The sequence below is a fragment of the Eretmochelys imbricata genome, chromosome 16 (genome assembly GCF_965152235.1).
Source record: "Eretmochelys imbricata isolate rEreImb1 chromosome 16, rEreImb1.hap1, whole genome shotgun sequence".
Lineage (NCBI taxonomy): Eukaryota > Metazoa > Chordata > Testudines > Cheloniidae > Eretmochelys > Eretmochelys imbricata.
Window position 1 is genome coordinate 17,154,469 of NC_135587.1, and position 19,755 is coordinate 17,174,223.

At 44.3% G+C, this 19,755-nt stretch overlaps 1 protein-coding gene across 1 annotated transcript in view; it reads right to left on the reverse strand.

The window, feature by feature from the left end:
- RAPGEF1 (Rap guanine nucleotide exchange factor 1) overlaps window positions 1–19,755 on the reverse strand; it is a 120,182-nt gene that overhangs the window by 35,144 nt on the left and 65,283 nt on the right. The window contains exons 7-10 of the mRNA XM_077835801.1: window positions 17,827–17,950; window positions 16,222–16,405; window positions 15,080–15,586; window positions 5,579–5,781 (exon numbers count right to left, since the gene is read on the reverse strand). Of these exons, the coding sequence (XP_077691927.1) occupies window positions 5,579–5,781; window positions 15,080–15,586; window positions 16,222–16,405; window positions 17,827–17,950 (1,018 nt within the window). The remainder of the gene's footprint in view (window positions 1–5,578; window positions 5,782–15,079; window positions 15,587–16,221; window positions 16,406–17,826; window positions 17,951–19,755) is intronic.

Below are 19,755 nucleotides of genomic sequence, written 5' to 3' on the forward strand. Positions count from 1 at the left end.
TACTGTGAAGTACGTAAAGACATTGATTTTGTAGCTCAGAGACAAAGGGGCACTCAAAATTAAGAGCTCATTTCTCCCTGAAAACTTTGTAAATTCTACAGCCACGAGCAACAGCTAAGATTACTACAATTCACAAGCACTAGTGAGAAAAAAAGGTGATATTCTGCCTTTGACAGCACTTTGTGTATAGTCAGTTTCACTGTTTCCCCTGCTCTAGCTAGTTAGTTTCTTCCTTACTGAAAAAACCCTTAAAATCACCAACAGGGGAGCAGAAAAACCCTTAAAATTAACATCAAGTTAACAGTGTCCATTTAAGGTCAACTAAGATGGTTTTAAAAATAAAACAAACTGTTTATATTTTAAAATCGTTAACCAATCGTATGTATAGACTTAAAATTGCTAAAAAGAAGTCCATTTTAAAAGTAAACTGTAAGGATTTTTACCTGTCAAGATCAGGTCTTACAGTGCTGTGTTTTGCCTACAAGAGTCAATTCAAACAGAAAGCAGTGCAGGGTTAAAACACAGGACTACAAGTCAGAACTTGTAGGTTCTGTTCCTGGCTCTGCCACTTGCTCACTGTGTGACTTAAGAACACAAGAATGGCCCTACTAGTTCAGACCAAAGGTCCATCTAGCCCAGTATCTTGTCTTCTGACAGTGGCCAGTGCCAGGTGCCCCAGAGGGAATGAACAGGACAGGTAATCACTGAGTGATCCATCCCATGTCACTCATTCCCAGCTTCTGGCAAACAGAGGTTAGGGACACCATCCCTGCCCATCCTGGCTAATAGCCATTGATGGACCTATCCTCCATGAATTTATCTAGTTCTTTTTTGAACCCTGTTATGGTCTTGACCTTCACAACATCCCCGGCAAGGAGTTCCACAGTTTGATGGTACGTTGTGTGAAGAAATACTTCCTTTTATTTGTTTTAAACCTAAAACTGCTGCCTAATAATTTCATTTGGTGACCCCTAGTTCTTGTGTTATGAGAAGTAGTAAACACTTCCTTATCTACTTTCTCTACACCAGTCATGATTTTACAGATCTCAATCATATCTCCCCTTAGCCGTCTCTTTTCCAAGCTGAAAATCCCAGTCCTATTAATCTCTCCTCATATGGAAGCCGTTCCATATCCCTAATAATTTTTGTTGCCCTTTTCTAAACCGTTTCCAATTCCAATATATCTTTTTTCAGATGGGGTGATCACATTTGCACACAGTATTCAAGATGTGGGGGTACCATGGATTTATATAGAGGCAAGTTACTTCACCACACTTTCACTAAGTTTCTTCCTCTATTATTAGAAGATTCTGATACTTCCCTATCTCACGAGTGTAGATATTGGGAGTTTTAATACACTGTTTGTGAAGTGTTTTGACAGCCATAAGCATAGGGCATAGTGTCATCAACAACTTTCGCAGAAGTGCAGAACACTAAAGTCAGGTCCTAGTAGGTAAGAAATATAGTTTTCAAATATTTTGTTGTAAAATAATTGTTTTAACAATTTTAAGTTAGCCCACATATTGTCTAAGCATTTTGAACCTCCAAGAGTAGTCTGTAACTTATAAAACAGCTAGATCACCTTTAAGAATAGCCTATTTTCAGGTGTTAGTTATTCTCATAGTTGTGCAGACAATAGATCACGACCACATAATTTTGCATACATGGAACCTCATACTGATGAACCATTTGCTGGAATCTCACAGTCAGACTGAGGGGAAACATTAACTTCATGAAAATGAATGTTTCTTTATTATTGCTGCTATCTAATTTAAGCACTTTATCACAAGTTTAAACAGTGCTCTACAGATGGTCCTTACTTTGATTTAAATCATTCCCTGCTTGCTTCGAGGTCCTCCACCCAAATTGCTTATGAGGTGCTGTGAAGTATAGTCACACCCCCTTCACTCTTCAGGGCACCGGGTATATTTACTGAAGCAAACAAATATCGATCCCGTCCGTGAGTACAGATATTTGATGGGAATTAGACAAGGAGAAATGGGAAGGGAGACTGGCTAGAGGCCACATCCTGGAAAAGAGCAAGGAGCCAGGAGCTGCAGATGCTGTTCCATGCACTTGAATGGATCAAACTCAAGAAAGAGACAGCCTCTCATTATCTCTCCAAAGGCCAGATGCATGAAGCAGTATTTAAATTAACTAGTCATCATCACTACATTTATCTGGAGAGGTCAGAGTACTTCCCAGTGCCACAGTGCATTGCTATGGGGGATTCACAGCTGAAGGAGTGTGCCATTATTACAGAAGCCTGGTCTTCTTCCCTCTTCCCCCACCCTAGCCATAAATACACACAAGACACTCAAAGGCCAACCTCCTCCCAAGGCCATTTAATTAGATTCAACTGGGATTTTTCTGACTATTACCGAATGCATTCAAAAGCCCAAATGAGAGTCTCCCAATTTACCTGGCCCTGGGTCAGTAAGCACAGAATGTGTGCAGGAGCATTTTACCAGCACAAACACACACATGGTAAAGAAGTGCAGTTAGTGACTCACCGAATGCACAGGAAAGGAGCTGTGCCGGTTGAGAAAGGAGTTAGAGACGGACATACTGAGGCCCTGAGTGGCACTGGTGTCCTCGGGGGTGAAGGGCACTTTAGTTTGCTGGACACAGTAGGAGACAGAAGAGAAGGAAGAGGCAGCATAGGAGGCCTGCTGAACAGGAGAGAGAAAGCAAGAGAGGAAACAAAGAAAGCAAGCACAGAACAAGCTATGAATAAAGGGTGAGAAATGCTGTTTTTAAAACAATGCATTTAAAGTTGCTTACTACACAAATAGCTACTTGGGCAGTTCATAGGACCAAACCCTCATTTTGAGCCAGTCACACTGATACATGCTTCTGAGCTCCAAGAGACACTGCAAAAACAATTCAAATCCTCTCATTTAACACGTTCCTTAAAAACAATTCCCTCTCCCAGCTCACTCATGCTTGGCTGCTGCTTAGGTGCACAGGTGAGCTCTTCTCTACTGCCTTTCCCTGCACAGCACAGGCCAGAGGAGCTCAAAGAAGTGGGCACTCACTAGCAGCCACTGCCAAGCAGTGGAACTGGCCTTTGCTTCCAGATGTTAGGCAGGCTGTTTCTGTGGATTGTTTACTTTGTCAGCCAGCAGCCTGGAAACTTGGGTCTCTCCAGCCTGAGAGATGAGTCTTCTCGGGCACTGTGGGGGATCCTGGGTCAGGCATAACTTTCAGTGTTTTAAGATTTTCATTCAAAAACAAAATTATATCCCAGTTTCACAAGAGGGAAATACTGTAACTTGAAGTATCAAAACATACCACGCTGACTATTCTAGTGTACTTGTATAGGGGAGAGTCAGTCATTAAAGATTTCCGAATCTCCTGTACGTTTGACGTGTCTGGAGGACGCTAAGCACGATGGCTATTTCTGGCCCTTCTGCATTCCCCAGTTCAGACTCTCTGATTTTAAGTACAAATGCTTCAGTGATCAGATTTGAAGCTCACAAAGAAAGGATTTTTTTCAATTTTATACAGAGGAGTTCATCCAGCAAAACTTGCCTGTGGCTAGGAAATACCCTGCATCCACACAATTCGCTTTGGCTGAATCTCTCTGGGCAGCCAGAGCACATCCACTGCGATGGGTTTTACAGTCCTTGTTGAATGAGCCATCATCTGCTTGGAGAGTTCAGCATTATCACTTCCCAAATGAATATATGTGAGGCTGTGCTTAAGGAAATCTCTGCTTCAGGCAAACCTCAAGCAACACCTTGATAGTATCACCTTGCAAGGAGTAAAAAGATGCCCAGAAGGCAGAACCATGATCTCTTGGCCAGCCAGATTATTATTAAAGGGCAGTACAGATGTGGTAGAACCTAAAGGAAAAGCTTTGTTTCTACTGAATTAAATTAGGAAAAGGGGGCAGAATTCCCCTACTCTAACTACTAGAATGTTAAATAGCTCATATGCCCTGGCTAGAGATCCATATTTTGCATAGCACCTCTCATACCAAAGAATCGCAGTGTACCTTTATAATCCATCACTGAAATAGGGAGCTGGTGGGATGATGAGTAAATGGGACATGACAACCGAGGAGAAATTCTGACCACATATAAAGGGGCATCCCTCAACTTAGTGTCCTCGCAAAACAGACAGGACTTTGGGTTTTAAGGTCTCAGTGAAGGAGCCCCAAACACAGTAAAACTGTATTGCACTCATTTTGTCTCCTTGGAAGGACAAATTCACCCTGCTAGGTTTTAAGCTTATGGTTCCAGGGAATCTAGATGCTTCGAACCTGGAGAGTGGAACTCTCAGCCTTCCCTTTGACGGAGAAAAATGCACTGGGATAGTCAAAAGTCAGCACAGATAAGAGGTGAGGAAATACGCCAATAGGGACCAACATGAATGATTCTTTCACGCAACATGGGAGGCAAGCATCACCTCCTGAAGGCCTGAAGTAAACTTGTCCAGTTAAGCAATAGCACTGAGGCCCATTCTTTACAATTCCTCCAGGTCTGCTACTAAAGCTGCAGCAACAGGAATTAGCTACTAGGACTCAGGAGCTGTTTTTTCCCCCATACTAGTTTGTTCGTTTTATTTAAAAAAAAAAATTCCTGAAGTGAGGAGGCTGAAGTAAAAAGAGGGCACTATGAAAAACATTTTGAGAAACCCACCCCAAAAAACCCAGGGTAAAATCCTGGCTCCACTGAGGTCAATGGCAAAAGTCCCAGTGACTTAAATGAGGCCAGGATTTCATCCACAGTGTTCAAAACTGGCATTCAAGCCCCCATGGCACCCACACAAACATGCTCAAAGTGCACTGGCTGTGTGCTGAGGACTGAAAGGGCAAGATGAATGTGGTGGGTTTTTCTTTCTAGATGGGTAAGTGGCATTCCTGTTCTGAAGCAGCAAAAACCTCAAGTCAGATTTGATCAGAAAAAGGACAAGTCCTGTTTTAAAGTAAGCCAAAATGGCAGAGCTGGCACTGGAATGGCTCCCCAGCTCCTCGTGAATATGGGACAGCAGGAGACTATGGGGAGTACACACATTTGTTAGAGGTATCGGCCACATTAGGGCTCTTTGGCACAGTCTTTGTTATAACAAAGTATACAAGGAGCAACTAAGTGTAAATGGTTGCTCCTAACCAGTTTTCTGACCACTGGCTGAGAAGTTTTATCTAAGAATGTGTGGTCTGTAGCACGGTTTAGCTATCACAGATGTCAGGAAAAGTTATTGTCTGGACTGGCCACTGTGTTAGTAGCAAATGTGATTAAAGAGGAGAGTAGCCAACACAGTTTCAACCACAGCGTAGGCAAGGCCTTTGATTCTCAATTTTGGTTTTTCAAAGCTCATGAGGAGTGCTCTGAATTTGAGGGTTGGAATGGAGAATGGTGGTTAAACTAGGTCATGCAAGATGTCTGAGAAACACATTAACTTTAGGTTTCAGGGCGTGTAACCCGGGTAATGTAAACATAAAGACATCAATCTAGACCCGCAGTCTTCCAGGACACAAGCTGCAGAGAGTGAAAAGGAGGTCACTTCCCCAAAGCTGTTCCTAGAAGTCAAACACGTCTTTGTTCGGCAGAATATGGAGGGTGTCACTCACCAGCTGTCGCTGTTTTGGCGGAAGGGCAGGGGGTGGTGCCAGCTCTTGCGACGAGTCGGTGCTGCTGAACGAGTCATTGAACCCATAGACTTCCATGAGGTGCTTATTTTTCTGCTGGTAGATGTGTTCGTTCTGAGGTGTCTGGTAGAACATGGATGGCTGCGGCTCTGAGTAGTCTTCCATAAACTGCAAATATGCCAGCACTGTAATACAAATCAGGACCACACTCATTGCTGTTGACCAGTCCACAGCCTTTACAGTACCAGAGTGAACAAGTGGGCAGGATCCTCCCCCATTAAAAAGCAAAACCAAAGTACAAATGGACAGACTGCACCTGTTATTGCACTTTGCTTCAGGAGGGTGAACAGAGCCAGTTTGTCAGGTTTCCCCATACTAGGCCACATCCACACTATGGGGTCTACAGCAACACCCCTACAGTGCCTTAGCTCGGAGGCTGTAAGCCTGTAATGTAGATGCAGATTACAGCAATGGAAGGGGTTTTTCCATCACTGCAGTAACTTCACCTCCTCAAGCAACCATGGGTAGGTTGACAGAAGCATTCTTCTGTCGACCTAGCTGCATCTACACCAGGAGTTATGTCAGTATAGCTATGGCGCTCAGGAATGTGGATTTTTAAGCACAAACCAGGCCTGATACAGTGATCTGTTCCCATTGTCTGAAAGCAGCTGTAAACATCATCATCCCTCAAGGGGGGGGCATCAGTTCACACTTCATTAGGATTAGCACTCCAATTGTCTGATCAGCAGTCTCCCGTAAAGCTGGACAAGGCCCAGTTTTGAGTTTGCTTCTAAGCAACCATGCTCCAAAGAGTTGCACTAGTCTAACACTAAACTGTGCCAACTTGCTCCAAATCTCGGGCCAATGGCTATAAATATTTCTAGAATACGGAGGCTTAGGTCTTTGTCTATACTGTTATCAGGTGCTATCACCACAAAACAAACTACCTTGATATCCAGAATTATACAGAGGAAAGGGGAACCAGACAGCCTGACAACTGGAAAAGAGGATTTAGATAACAGGGTCCGGACTACTACATGAACTTGCCAAGCAAAGCTGGCTGGTGTGAGACTGGTGTTTTACTCACATTCATTTTTTATTTTGGGCCTTTTCAATGGCACTGTCAGATACCAAGGAAAGTATTTTGGATATTTATTATGAGGCATGATTTCAAGTGAGATGATTATCCACTATCACTTTCTTCCCTGGAATTGTCTTCGAAGTGAAGTATGTCTTCAAAGGACAACGTCCACTTGCAGCATCGAAGAAGAAATATTTTCATGAATTGTTTTTTAAATTCAGTAAAAATATTTTATTCGGGCTTAAACAATTCCAACATTGCAGCACTCTGCTGCTGAATGAGAAACAAACAGACAGTGAAACAGAGTAGAAATCAAACCAGCCAACAAGGCAGTTTTTGCCTTCCCAGCTGAACGAAGTGCAGATAGCAAAAAACAAACAAACAAACAAAAAAACCCTGCGTAAACAGTAAAAAGTAAATTGGATTTTAAAAAACTCCTTCAGGTTGAATAATCTGAGGTACTTTTAGAAGCAGGGGTGACATTTTGTTTAAAACAAATCTTCTTAATCTTTCAGCGTCCCTGATCACTGTCCCTTTCATCCTGCCACCTTCGATAGTGCCATTGCCTCTACAAATCATAGCTGTCCACAGTCACTCACACACAGCACGTGGCTCCCTTGCTTTCCACCACACAAAGCAGGATGTCCACAGCACCCATCCTCAAACCTCCCAACTGACTCTCCTCGCTTTGCCGGATGAAATTCAAAATTGCTTCTTTTTGAATAGACATGATGGCCTTCCTCATGGACTTGTCTCTTCAAACTCATCCAGCATGTCTTCTCCCAGGCTACTGCCAGCACTAGCGGGAAAGCCTTTTCATTTAGAACTCCAGCCATCTGAAATTTAGGCTTGAATAGAGACTGGGAGTGGCTAAGTCATTATGCAAGGTAACCTATTTCCCCTTGTTTTTTCCTAGACCCACCGCCCCCCCCCGTTCTTGTTAAACCCGGGATTTGTGCTGGAAATGGCCCACCTTGATTATCATACACATTGTAAGGAGAGTGATCACTTTAGATAAGCTATTACCAACAGGAGAGTGGGTTTGTGTGTGTGTGGGGGGGGGAACACGACCTGGATTTGTGCTGGATATGGCCCAACTTGATTATCATACACATTGTAAGGAGAGTGATCACTTTAGATAAGCTATTACCAGCAGGAGAGTGGAGTGGGGGGAGAGAAAACCTTTTGTAGTGGTAAACACCCATTTTTTCATGCTTTGTGTGTATAAAAGATCTTCTATACTTTCCGCAGTATGCATCCGATGAAGTGAGCTGTAGCTCACGAAAGCTTATGCTCAAATAAATTGGTTAGTTTCTAAGGTGCCACAAGTCCTCCTTTTCTTTTTGAGAATACAGACTAACACGGCTGTTACTCTGAAACCTGACACAGGGTCTTTCCACTTCACTGAGTCATCTCAAATTTCTGCTGTAAACACCCCCCCCCCCCCCCCCCCCGGGCTTTCCTACACATCTTAATGTGTCTCTAATTCTGCAACAGAATCCAAACGCTGTAAAGCATTTTTGGATTGCAGCTTGTATGGAAGATGCTAGAAACAATAAGGCCCCAATCCCTCAACAGGATCCTCATGAGTAGACCTTCGAACCTGCGTAGTGCCCCCACTGAAGTCAGTGGGACTCAGTACAGGCACAAGGTCTATCTGTGCAGTTCTGATGGCAGAACTAGGGCCTTAGTTGTATTTTACTATACAGGCAAGACACCCACTTTGGTACTTTTCCAACTGCTACAAAAAACAAGGGTGATTAAGGATGGAAAATAACTTTGCAAAATCTGAGAAGAGATGCGGAGGGCAGAGCAGAGAGCACACTACCATTCAAGCACTTTAAAGAGGTTGATCAGCATCTTTTTCAGAACCATTTGTCATTCACAAAGCGTTCTACTTCTTATTAGTGACATACTATTTTTCCCTCATGTAAGTTTTTAAGTCTGGTCATTAAGTGCCAGTCATTCAGCCTTTGCTGGTGTTTCAGTCTACCAGCTGCAACAAACCAATGTCAACAATAAAAGCTTGACATGCAGTCATCAGAATGCAACATGAACCCATCATGCAAAACGCGGAGGCCAGATCCCACCACTTGAGGTCTGCAACCCCAAAGTGCAGCACTCTGTGCTGCTCCACCCAACAGCAGTCTACAGGCAGTCCAATTTCAAAGAGGATGCAGCCTCATACAAGTGTCAGCAGGAAGGACCGCTCAGCACTTGTCGCCTACACCTTTTTTGAGACTTCCTCTGATATTTTTAAACTTTATCTAGAAGAGGAGACTAAAAGCTGTCCAAAAAGTACATCTCTAACTATATAAAAAGGAGTTCTGGCAACTAAAGTGCAGAAAAACGCTGTGTCGCACAACTCTCTTGATGCACCTCAATCTGGAGCAGTAACACCTGATACTATTCCAGTCTTAGGACCTCACACAGTTCTGTCAATGTTCATTACACTGCTGTCCTGCAGCACCCCTTCAGATCCCACACAGCTCTGCCTGTGCTCCTCAATCTCTATCTTCAGTACTTTTCCTGGGCTCCTAACACAGCTCTACCAAAGCGCCTCACAACCCTCTGCTGTTTCAGACTTTGTCCTTCCCAAAGCCAGGAGCGATCAGTGTACCGAACTGTGTGTGTCTCTGTGTGAATGTGTTTGTATATTTACTGGTGTGGACAAATGACCATTAGGGTTAGGGCTGAGACCACAAAATTTATTCCACTGGCGATGTCATTTGTATCGGAACATAACTCTCTAAAGGTGAAAAGTGCAGGGATTAAGGCACTGATCCACCAAGGTCCTCTTATTTTACATCACTGCCATGTAAAGGCGACTTAAGGTACAATGTTCACACAACACTGGTACAAGAACAAATGTTTCCAAACACCAGAAAGTCTCAGAAGACCCAGCTATTCCCTTCAATGTGTACGTGCAGCAAAACGTACATTAAGTACACCATAAAGCCATAGGACATACAAAAATTCCAGTTTATGATGCATCTCTATAGAACACCTATCCCACACTGTGCCTCTCCTGGGTGGAGGAACGGAGGCCAAGAGGCTGAGACAGAAGGGCATATTCTGGGATGGGAGAGAAGCCAAAGAGTCAGAGCCCGGACTTGGTGATATCAACGTTACATAGCCAACATTGGCATGTTCACACTAAGCCTTAATGAGGATTCAGCTACAAAACCATTTAACGTGCTACATTTAGCATACAGAGCTGAAGCACCAGCCAATACCAAAGGCTCTACTGGGTTTAAAGGCTGCATTACAGCAGTAATGAGAAGTGTCCGTGAAAAAGGTGACACATTAGCTTCTTGTGAAAAATTAAATTACAGTCCATGCCTTAACTCAAGACAGAGCCTCTGAATGGAGTTGGCAGCCTTAACTTAATCTGTAAGGGAATAATGAAGAGCTCTATTATCTCAGCTGTTTATGGCACTAATGCTTCCCATTGCCATGAAAGCTACTGCCCCCCCCCCTTGTTCGAACCAGTGCAGGGAAGGTAAAAGCATCTCTGCTTCTATTCTGACTTCATCTACAATTTTAGGTTAAGGAAAAACCATATGAAATAGTGAAATACAATCCCTGAATTCAATGTTGCTAGGAGGGGCAGGACGACAGAACACAAATGAAAGGGGCACACTGGCTCTTTCAAGGCCTCTGATCTGTAGCAGAAGGTTGAGAAAATGGAAACATTCCTGTGATTGCTCTTTGCATAGGATCCCACCCATCCCCTGCCCTCCCCTCTGTGCTGCAGTTTTTAATGAGGCAGACATTCAAAAAGCAGATGGGGAAATTACATCACTGGCTCAGAGCAGGCAGCACATCCTGCAGTTTATTCCGTATACCGAAGGGTGGAACGGGGGCTGCAGCCTCCTCGATGAACAGCGGAGATGTAAAGACAAAGTCTGAGGGAGCACACCTGGAGAAGAGGCAGGAGTGAGACACATAATTTGAAGCATCTCCCTCCAGAATGTTCCAAAATGCCCAGCTTATGTTAACTCAAAATCTAGAGAGAAAACACGTGAAAAGCCAGGCTGTGGCTGGTATCACCTTACTGGGTCCGAGATTGTGCAGTGGTCCTCTTACTTTCCGCTCCGAGTACAAATCCCCCATCTACACAATGTAGAATGCACTCACTGTCAAAGGAATGAAATCTCTTTGGGCAACCTAGTAGGTTGTTGCACTCCACACAGCAATTGCCTCCGAGACAAATTCACAGACCCTGCCAGCTTCGCACCAGAGAGCCATCAGTACTTCAGTGTTGGCCTCTGGCCTGCTGCCAGCAGGCTGACATGATCTCTTCTTGGGCTCCATTCTCAAAAACACAGAGCTGTGTACTGGAGATGGAGGACTGCAGTTGCTGGTACTGGAAGCAGCATCAGGCTGGGGGGACAGAAAGCTGACCTGGCCTATACGCAGTGGCAGTTGACTTCTAATCAAGGAACAGGAAAAGGCAAGAAAAAGCCAGGATGCACGTGCCTGATGGATTGTGTGAAGGCACTGGAGGACTAGCAGCCCGATGTTGTGTCATGGCACTGACCTTCACCTAACACTGTGGGCAGCTAATGAGATAAATTTGCTCAAGGCTCTGCCCTGTATTTGCAGTCATGTCAGCCAACTCAGGTTACCGCCACTACTGGGCACGAGTGATAGTTTGTGTGTGTGGACAGGGGTTGAGTTAATGGGAACACTCAAGCTACACCTCATACTGACCCACTAGTGAAGACAAGCTCAAAGAAGCTTTGCCTCTACCTCTGGGGATGACATCTGCTTTTCAAATAGTTTATATCATCCTGGATAAGACCAGCAACTGTCCTCAGCATAGCTACAGCAGTTAGAAACCATCTGCTCAGATGGCACCATTCTACACTTACTTCTCACTGACGGGGGGAGAAAAAGGGGTGAAGATAGAGAGAAAAATGAACAAATGACAACTCCAGATTCTAAGCTGTTTGGGGGCAGGATCCTGTGTTTTAGACCAGGAGCTCTTTGTGACTGAAGCTGTTCTATATTTGTGCCTTGTACAGCATGAGAACATTGCTAGCTCTTAATAATAGTCTAGAACAGTTCACCACTAGCACAGTAACATGTACTCTTACAGCACTAAATAAATAATAATTCAGGCCAGACTGAAAGGCAGATCTCTTACCCTGTCGGTGTTTGTCAGAAGGCTGCTGTCTGAAGTCTCTCTGGGCACAGCTCACAGTAATAGGTATGGTTAATTTAGACAGGACTTGCTGTACAATATTAATTAAAAGTCCACCTTTGTCTTTACTGTAAGCTTTCCTGCCAATAAATCAATTGCCAGAAGATGACCCAGAACAGTGAGACCACAATGAAATCGCAGCTGTGACAGCTCTAGATCTTTTTAACGAATGCATGCATGTCAGTACCCCAGGAGTGTGTCATGCACATATTGTGTAGATATGTGAGCAATGCCTCTCAGTGTATGTAATTATACCAGGATATCTGCCTGCATCAGTTCATTGTAAGATACAGCATATGTAGGCCAAGAAGGGAGTGGTGGTGCTACCATAAATCTTATTTCTAGTAACTTTTTACAGAAATTTTTTATGAACAATAAGGTAAAACTAACAACCGCAGAACTGCAGCATGCTTACATGCAAGGTATGGACTATATATAGCAATCTCTCAGTGTCATATGAATGCAATAAAGGTGTCTGTTGCAATGCTGAAGTCAGGTTACACCCCAATACTTCAGCCAGCTTTGCACCAAGGATGTTTTAACAAACCAAGGGGACAGACTACATGCTGGATAACAAGATCTCCCTCCTTAACAATACAATCTAATCAATGCTCCAGAGCCTTCTGATATCTTCAGATTACAGAAGGCAGCTAATTCTAAAAGCCCAGCTAAACATCAAAGATGACATACTTGCAGGCCTTGTTACTGGGGTTAACAGTGCACACAGGCAGTAAAGAAAAGATAACTGTTTAAATTGTTTTTAAGTAACTCTCCTTGACTTCTCAAAGAGCCTCATAGGATAACAGAAAAGAATGAAGAGGGGCTTAGAGAGACAGGCAAATAGCCCAACCCACTCTTTTCTCTATGAATGGGGTCACCAAATTGCCTTTAGCCCAAACATCTCCAGTCACACACCTCCCAAGTAAAGGCACAGACCTCCCAAGTAAAGGCACGCAGGTTCCCACAGAGAGCTGAGTCTTCACCCCCATGCACCAGATTGCAGGGAATGAATCTGGGCTTGGCTGAAGCCCTTACTAAAAAGAAGAGTCAATATGTGGAGATGAACTGTGTGCCTGATCCTGTGACCAGCAATGAGGGTTTGCACCAATTCAGTTAGTACGGCACACAAGCCATATGGCTGTTACTACTAAATCGTTTGGGATAGCTTCAATTATTGACTCTGACTCTGAGTCACTAGCCTGTACTTCCTTTGTGATGTCTACAAGTAGCACTGTAGCTCCCTGCTAGTCACTCTAGGTACCTTTAAACATTTTGCCTTACCTTGCTCATAAGAGACAGATATATGTTATTGTCTATACCACATATTACATGTGTGGATAGTGTACCAAACTACTGCAATAGACTGGCCTCTCAGGACTGAGCCCAGGTCAAGCTCTGCTCTCAGAGTGCAAACAGTACGGGTTGCAAGCGTGGCCTGGACAACTTGGGCACTGTCCTTACCAATGGAGATGCTGCTTTTTGATGATGAACTTTTGCGTTTTTAACATGGTCATATAAGAAAGGAATTAGCTGAGGTCTGATATAACAGTGACCAGCTAAGCAAGCCAGGCAAGTTTCAAACCCAGCCTCTTCCCATGAGAAGACTGCAAACGACAAACCCAGGTCAGAAGGCCACCTTGGCATTTTTCAAATCTCCTCTTGGGCTGGGCTGTGAGTCACATTATAAAATACAGTTGATCCAAATGCTGAATGGTGAGACAGTGCACACAATCTATTTAATGAAGAACTGTAAAGCTAGCCACTGGCTGATCGCTCGCTGGATCTTATCACACATTCCAGTGCTCAGTTCATTCCCTGATGAATCAGTATAGCTGCTCCCTTTCAATGGGACCCCCATGTTTTAAGCAAGGGATCCACTGTTGAGTGAAAATTAAGGTAATGAGAGTAAGGTCATGACCTCCAGTCCTCAGAGCCACTGCTTGAGGAGCTGGGAGTTTGGTTTATGATGGGAAGACCTGGCGTTCAGACAGTGCTCATTTTAATAATCCATCTTCTTATGCTTAAAATGAAGACGGTAGCCCAGGCAAAATGGCAGCACTGGACACCATCATGACAGGCTAGTCCTGTGCTGCCATGCCAGTGATCTCCATCTGGATGCTGGGCTGACAGCACTTAGCCTTAAGAGGGGAGAAGGACCAGGAAAGAACCCTCTCTCTGGGCTCTTGGAGACAGTCCAGCCCTCCTCTGTGGTGAGAAAGCAGCCATAACAACTTTGAGGTGATCCGGTGGGAATAAAATAGGATGATCCAAAGGACAGGGCCACTCTGGCTTGAGACTGGTATGGAGAGAGAAGGAAACCACCCTTAAAGGCAGTGACAATGCTCTAAGCTGTCAATCTTAACTGCTGCTCTCTGGCTCCTTTGTGGTGAGTCTACAACTAAAACTTACACTGGTATAGCTCTGCGGTCAGGGGTGTGAAAAACCCACCTCCCAACAAAACCCTGAGCAGCGACACACCTAAGCTGACAGAAGAGCACTGCTGTCGACACAGCTAACGTTGTTCGGGAGGCGGTGTTCCCACCGTGGCAGAACAACTCCTTCTGTTGGTATAGGCAAGGTCTACACTCGGGGGCTACGCCAGACTAGGCGCTGTAGTGTAGACATAGCCTAGGACAGAGTTAGAGCCTTTCACTCCTAGGGCTAGTCTACACTGAAAAGTTACATCAGCACAGCTGTCTCTCTCAGCAGGGTGAAAAATCCACATCCCTAAGAGATGTCGTTAAGCCGACCTAAACCCTGGTGTGGACAGTGGTCGACTGACAGGGGAATTCATCTGTTGATCTTCTGGGGAGGTGGATTAACTACAGCGATGAAAGAACCCCTCCCGTCATTGAAGCGAGTGTCACACTTAAAACACTGCAGTGGCACAAGTGTGCCGCCGTCGTATTTTAAGGGCAGACAGCCATAGTTCTAGATTTCAATGGGAGTTCGGTGCATAGGCACTTTTCAAAATCCCACACGTGCTTAAAGATGCAAATGGGCTTCTGAAGTACCTTTAAAAATCTGGCTCTTACTGGCAAAGGATTGATGCTAGCCACACATACGTTTTAGGCTGACCACTGTGACACTTGGCACTAAGGGAATAGGGACATTATCATCTGTAGGACAGTGGGGAGGTGAAGAATTTGAGGATGGGAAGGAAAGAGAAATACCAATGCAGGCACTTGCTTACTGTGTTTGTTTTTCTTCTCTGGCAGAGGCGGGGGGTTCTCTGGGTCACCCGTAGAGTCAGGAGCAGCAAACTCAGTAATGAATTCAACCGGCACTGAAGAATTGCCCTGCTGGAAGGGCAAGACAGCAGCAAATGACGTGAAGGGTACTGACGAGAGAGCTCCTGGGTTCTGCAGATCATCCTCCGAGATATTATCATATTGTGAGGGATGCCTCTCATAGGAGAACCTGCAGCCTGCGTTATCCGAAGTCTGAGAGGCTGCACTCCTCCTCTTCTTCTCTGGCAAAGCTGGAGGAGTCTCTGTAGACTGTGTTGCTGTCAACGGGCTGCAGTATTGTGGCTGGGGGGAGCTGCCCGGGGGGAGCTGGAAAACATGTCCATGAAATGGGGAGCCACACTCGCCCAAGGACTCTGGCAATGGGCTGAGGATACTTGGCACCTGCTGAGGTATCTGGTCAGCATTAGAGAGGTCCTGCTGCAGGAATTCATAGTCCGGATCATAGTGATCTGTGTATAACAAGGAGGATAAGAACACCATGCGTTATTCATGCCTAAACTGAATTACTGCATTACTGTCTATGTGATCCTTGTTCTTCTGTATCCCACCCAGCCCAACTGTCAGTCACCTTTGTGATAACATCTCTTCAACTTAGAGCGCGAGCTCTTTGCCCCAGAGACTGTTCTTCTACATCTTCTGGAAAGTGCCCAACATACGTTTAGTAATAAGTGATTAGTAACAATAGTTCAACTCGTGAATCATTAGAGAACTATTGTTTCTCTAGTGAGTGCATTTTATTTGTTCCTCTTTATTGTTACATCTCCTTCGAAGTTTGAAAATAAAATAGCTTTAACCTAGAGGAGCTTCCCTTTTCGACTGATGGGCAGAAAAGGGGTTGAAACCAACAAGCATTTTAGCTTGTGACACAAGTTGAGTCTGAATTCAGACTTCTATAGCTGAAAGATTTCTGAACTAACCCACTTCATGTCTTTCCTCACCTCAACAGAATATAATTTACCACAGATCCACCAGCAGCAATTATACTGGCAGGGCCCCATTATAATTCTGCATCATGGCTCGGAAAAGATACAACACTAGAGTGACTTGGAACTCCCCAATGGCTCTAAAGATATCTTCTCCTTACCTAATGTTTCACAGCTTGTATTGCGGGAGCACTGCCCACTGTCCCGGTCCAGCGAGGAGAGCTGCTCATCAGACTTGCTAAGCTTGCCCATGCTACTGCATGGCGAGAGGCGAGGGGACTCCCCTCCATAGGAGTGGCTGCCACCTGACAGCCTCCTCTGTGCGTAACAGTCAGCATCAAAATCCTGAGGCAGAAACAAAGAAAAATTCTCATTAGCTTGCCTGTGAACAGGAGAAATTCTAAGAGAAAAGGCACCCACTGGCGGTGTACAGAAAGGGGAGTGGGGATTGCCCATGTTACACAGTACACCCCACTAAGAATGGGCCTGCCCAGGCTCCCAAGCTATACTTATTTGTGGAAAGGTGGAAAAGAAAGGAAGCAACTGACTCAAACGTCCAGCTGGTGTTTCAGACAGCACGTACTGAGATACAGGAACGCCTGTCACATGCTGTCAAAGAGAAGGCTGAGCTCTTCACTAAAACACAAACCTGTTGACTACTTGGTACTGGAGCATTTTGATGGCAACCGGACTGGGAAAGTCCCCATTAAACAGGTGTGGGTTGCTGAGTACCTGGTTAGCTAAGGCATGTACGTGTGTGTATTGGGCGGGGGAGGAGTGGAGAGGGGGTAGAGCTAGTGTTAAATTATAGCTTTTTTTACACTGTCAGCTGTGTGTCTCTATGGTTATATCTTCACCACAGTTAACTCAAGTTAGCCCTCTTGAGCTAGTCTAGCTCAAGTGAGAGCAGCCCCACTGAGAAATAACACTCGAGCGGCACAGCCTGATTGGATTAGCAGCACAGAGCGTTTGTGCTGGCGGTTGACAAGTTGAGCTAACCTGAGCTGCAGCCTGTACCCCCAATATACCAGCCAACTTGACTTAAAAGCACCATCACACTTGAGTTAAGTGTTCTGATGCGTGGATAGGACTCGAGTTATAAATCAAGTTAACTCTGCAATGAGGACAAGTCCTTAGTTCTATAAATCAGCACGTATATTTATAGCACTGTACCAATGACAAATAATGGTTGAGGGAAGGCAAACAACCCCCGTAATGCCATAATTTCCTTAATGCCTTTACTACTCAGCTTCGTTACCCATTACAAGCCCATTAGTGGACAGAAAAACAGCTGCTCAAGCCAGTCTCTTTAAGTTAACAGCTATTTTAAGACACAAGTGCCTGCATATGAAATTTTGAGCTCCCCCATGTACTATATGAATCATGCCACACACAGAAACTTGGGTCTTGGTAAATTCAGCCAATCATGCTGTATACTATGTTCTGTTATAGATAAGCACGCTTGTTCTTTCGGATCACTGAAGTCCATCACACTCAGAGCAACAGAGTTTGTAGCAATTTATTGTTTAAATGAAACAGAAGCCTTAAAAAAAGTAAACCTATGCACATTATTGGATGAAGTTTTAGGTAGCTGAATCTCCTCTCAAAGGAAAATGTGTCCATTCCAGTACAGTTCTTTAAAACAAGGGTTATTTGGCAAGAGAGGAGATGGGCTGGGTGCTGCAGGAATGAAGACAGCAGTGCTTCTTTCAGCTTATTTCATTGCAGAACATGATTCCAATGTTTTTAAAGGGTTATGCCATTACCTGTCTGTTGATTCCAATAGGTAAACTAGATCCACTGGTGGCTCGACTCATAGGTGCCACTACTGCCACTCTGGTAGGAGAAGGCGCCGACTGCCGTTTTTTAGGGGGCAATGCTGGAGGAGGGCTGCAAGACAAAAAGATTCAGCTACTTCAAATACTTGATTATCAAAACATTGCTTTGAGGCTCCAGGAGCCAGGATTCTATCTGCCTCACCACGTTAGGGATTCTTGACCAATTTATGCACCATCTCTCAATAGAGGAGATGGTCATTCACACTCTTTCATGGTCTGTACTGGAAGGGTCTATATTTTGGCAGGATATAGCTGGGAAATGCCTACCTCTTATTACACTAAGGTGGTTTCATCACAATACATGGGACAGATCTCTCTGTACGGTCACATGTTGCTTCTAATACCACAGATGAGCTCAAGCTCTCTGGTGCCAATGAGCACGCACTCATTCTCTTCCTGGAATATGCCAGGACCTTTCATACAGAACATTCAAATTCAGAAACTACACAGAAATGTGATGGTCACTGCCAACCACAGATCTCAACAGCAAAAGACCCTGCATGTTTCTAAATAACCACATGAGATACATTTTCATACTACCAACTAGCATCGGTGCTATAGGAGTAAAGCCTGTAACATGCACATACCATATGCTCATGTTGAAGCCTAGCAGTTTTTCCTGCTTCTCAGAATAGAACGCAGAAACTTTCTTGTGGTTACTTTTTAGAAAGAGTAAGAACACCACAGTTAAACATGATTTTTTCCACACAGTTTGAATCCCTTTCACCAGTTTCTGAACAATGCACAACTAACTGCATGCAGATTCTTCTTATGTGGTGTCTCCATTACTGGAAGTTTGCAACCAAGGTAGCCCATACTGTATGATCCTCTGCTAATCTCTGTGGATGAATAGTCCCCCCAGTCCTTTTGGTCCAACCAGGATTACACATCTTTCCCCAAGATCTTCTCTTTCTGCCTCGTGATCTCCTGCCATCTGCGTTCCCTTCCAGTGCCCATAAACATGCATTGCCTACTGAACCCCCTAAAACACATCTGCAAATCACATCTTTCTTTTCATTAGCACTCGGACTAGCGTGTGCTGAGTTCCAATCATCTCCAATACTTCTGTAATGGTCACACCCATGATATTTTCAGAATACTTCTATAACACCTTCATGCAGGTTATGGGCTGCTAAAATGTCCACTGAAATGAACAGCAAGACTCCCTTTGGTTTCAATGGGAATTGATCAAGCCCCTTACGGATATAACTAAAACAGCACAGGAAAAAGTCATCCTCCAAGGCATTCATGTACTTTTAAATAAGAATGCTTTGCACTTACATAGCGCACACTTTCATCGAAGGATCTCAAAGTGCTTTCAAAAGGAAGTGTTAGCCTAAAATTACACATGGGGAAAGAAAGGCACAGACAAGCAAAGGGACTTGCTCAAAACAGGAAACAAGCCAGTGGCAGAGATGGAAATAGATCCCAGGAATCCTGATTCTCAGACTCCTGTTCTTCCAATAGGCAATTCTGGATTCACTTCTGTCATAAATATAAAGGGAAGGGTAACCACCTTTCTGTATACAGTGCTATAAAATCCATCCTGGCCAGAGGCAAAACTCTTTCACCTGAAAAGGTTAAGAACCTAAGATAACCTCGCTGGCACCTGACCCAAAATGACCAATGAGGGGACAAGATACTTTCAAAGCTGGAGGGAGGGGGATGGACACAAAGGGTTCTGTCTGTCTGTGTGATGCTTTTGCCGGGAACAGATCAGAAATGCAACCCTTCCAACTCCTGTTAAGTTAGTAAGTAATCTAGCTAGAAAATGCATTAGATTTTCTTTTGTTTAATGGCTGGTAAAATAAGATGTGCTGGAGGGAATGCATATTCCTGTTTTTGTGTCTTTTTGTA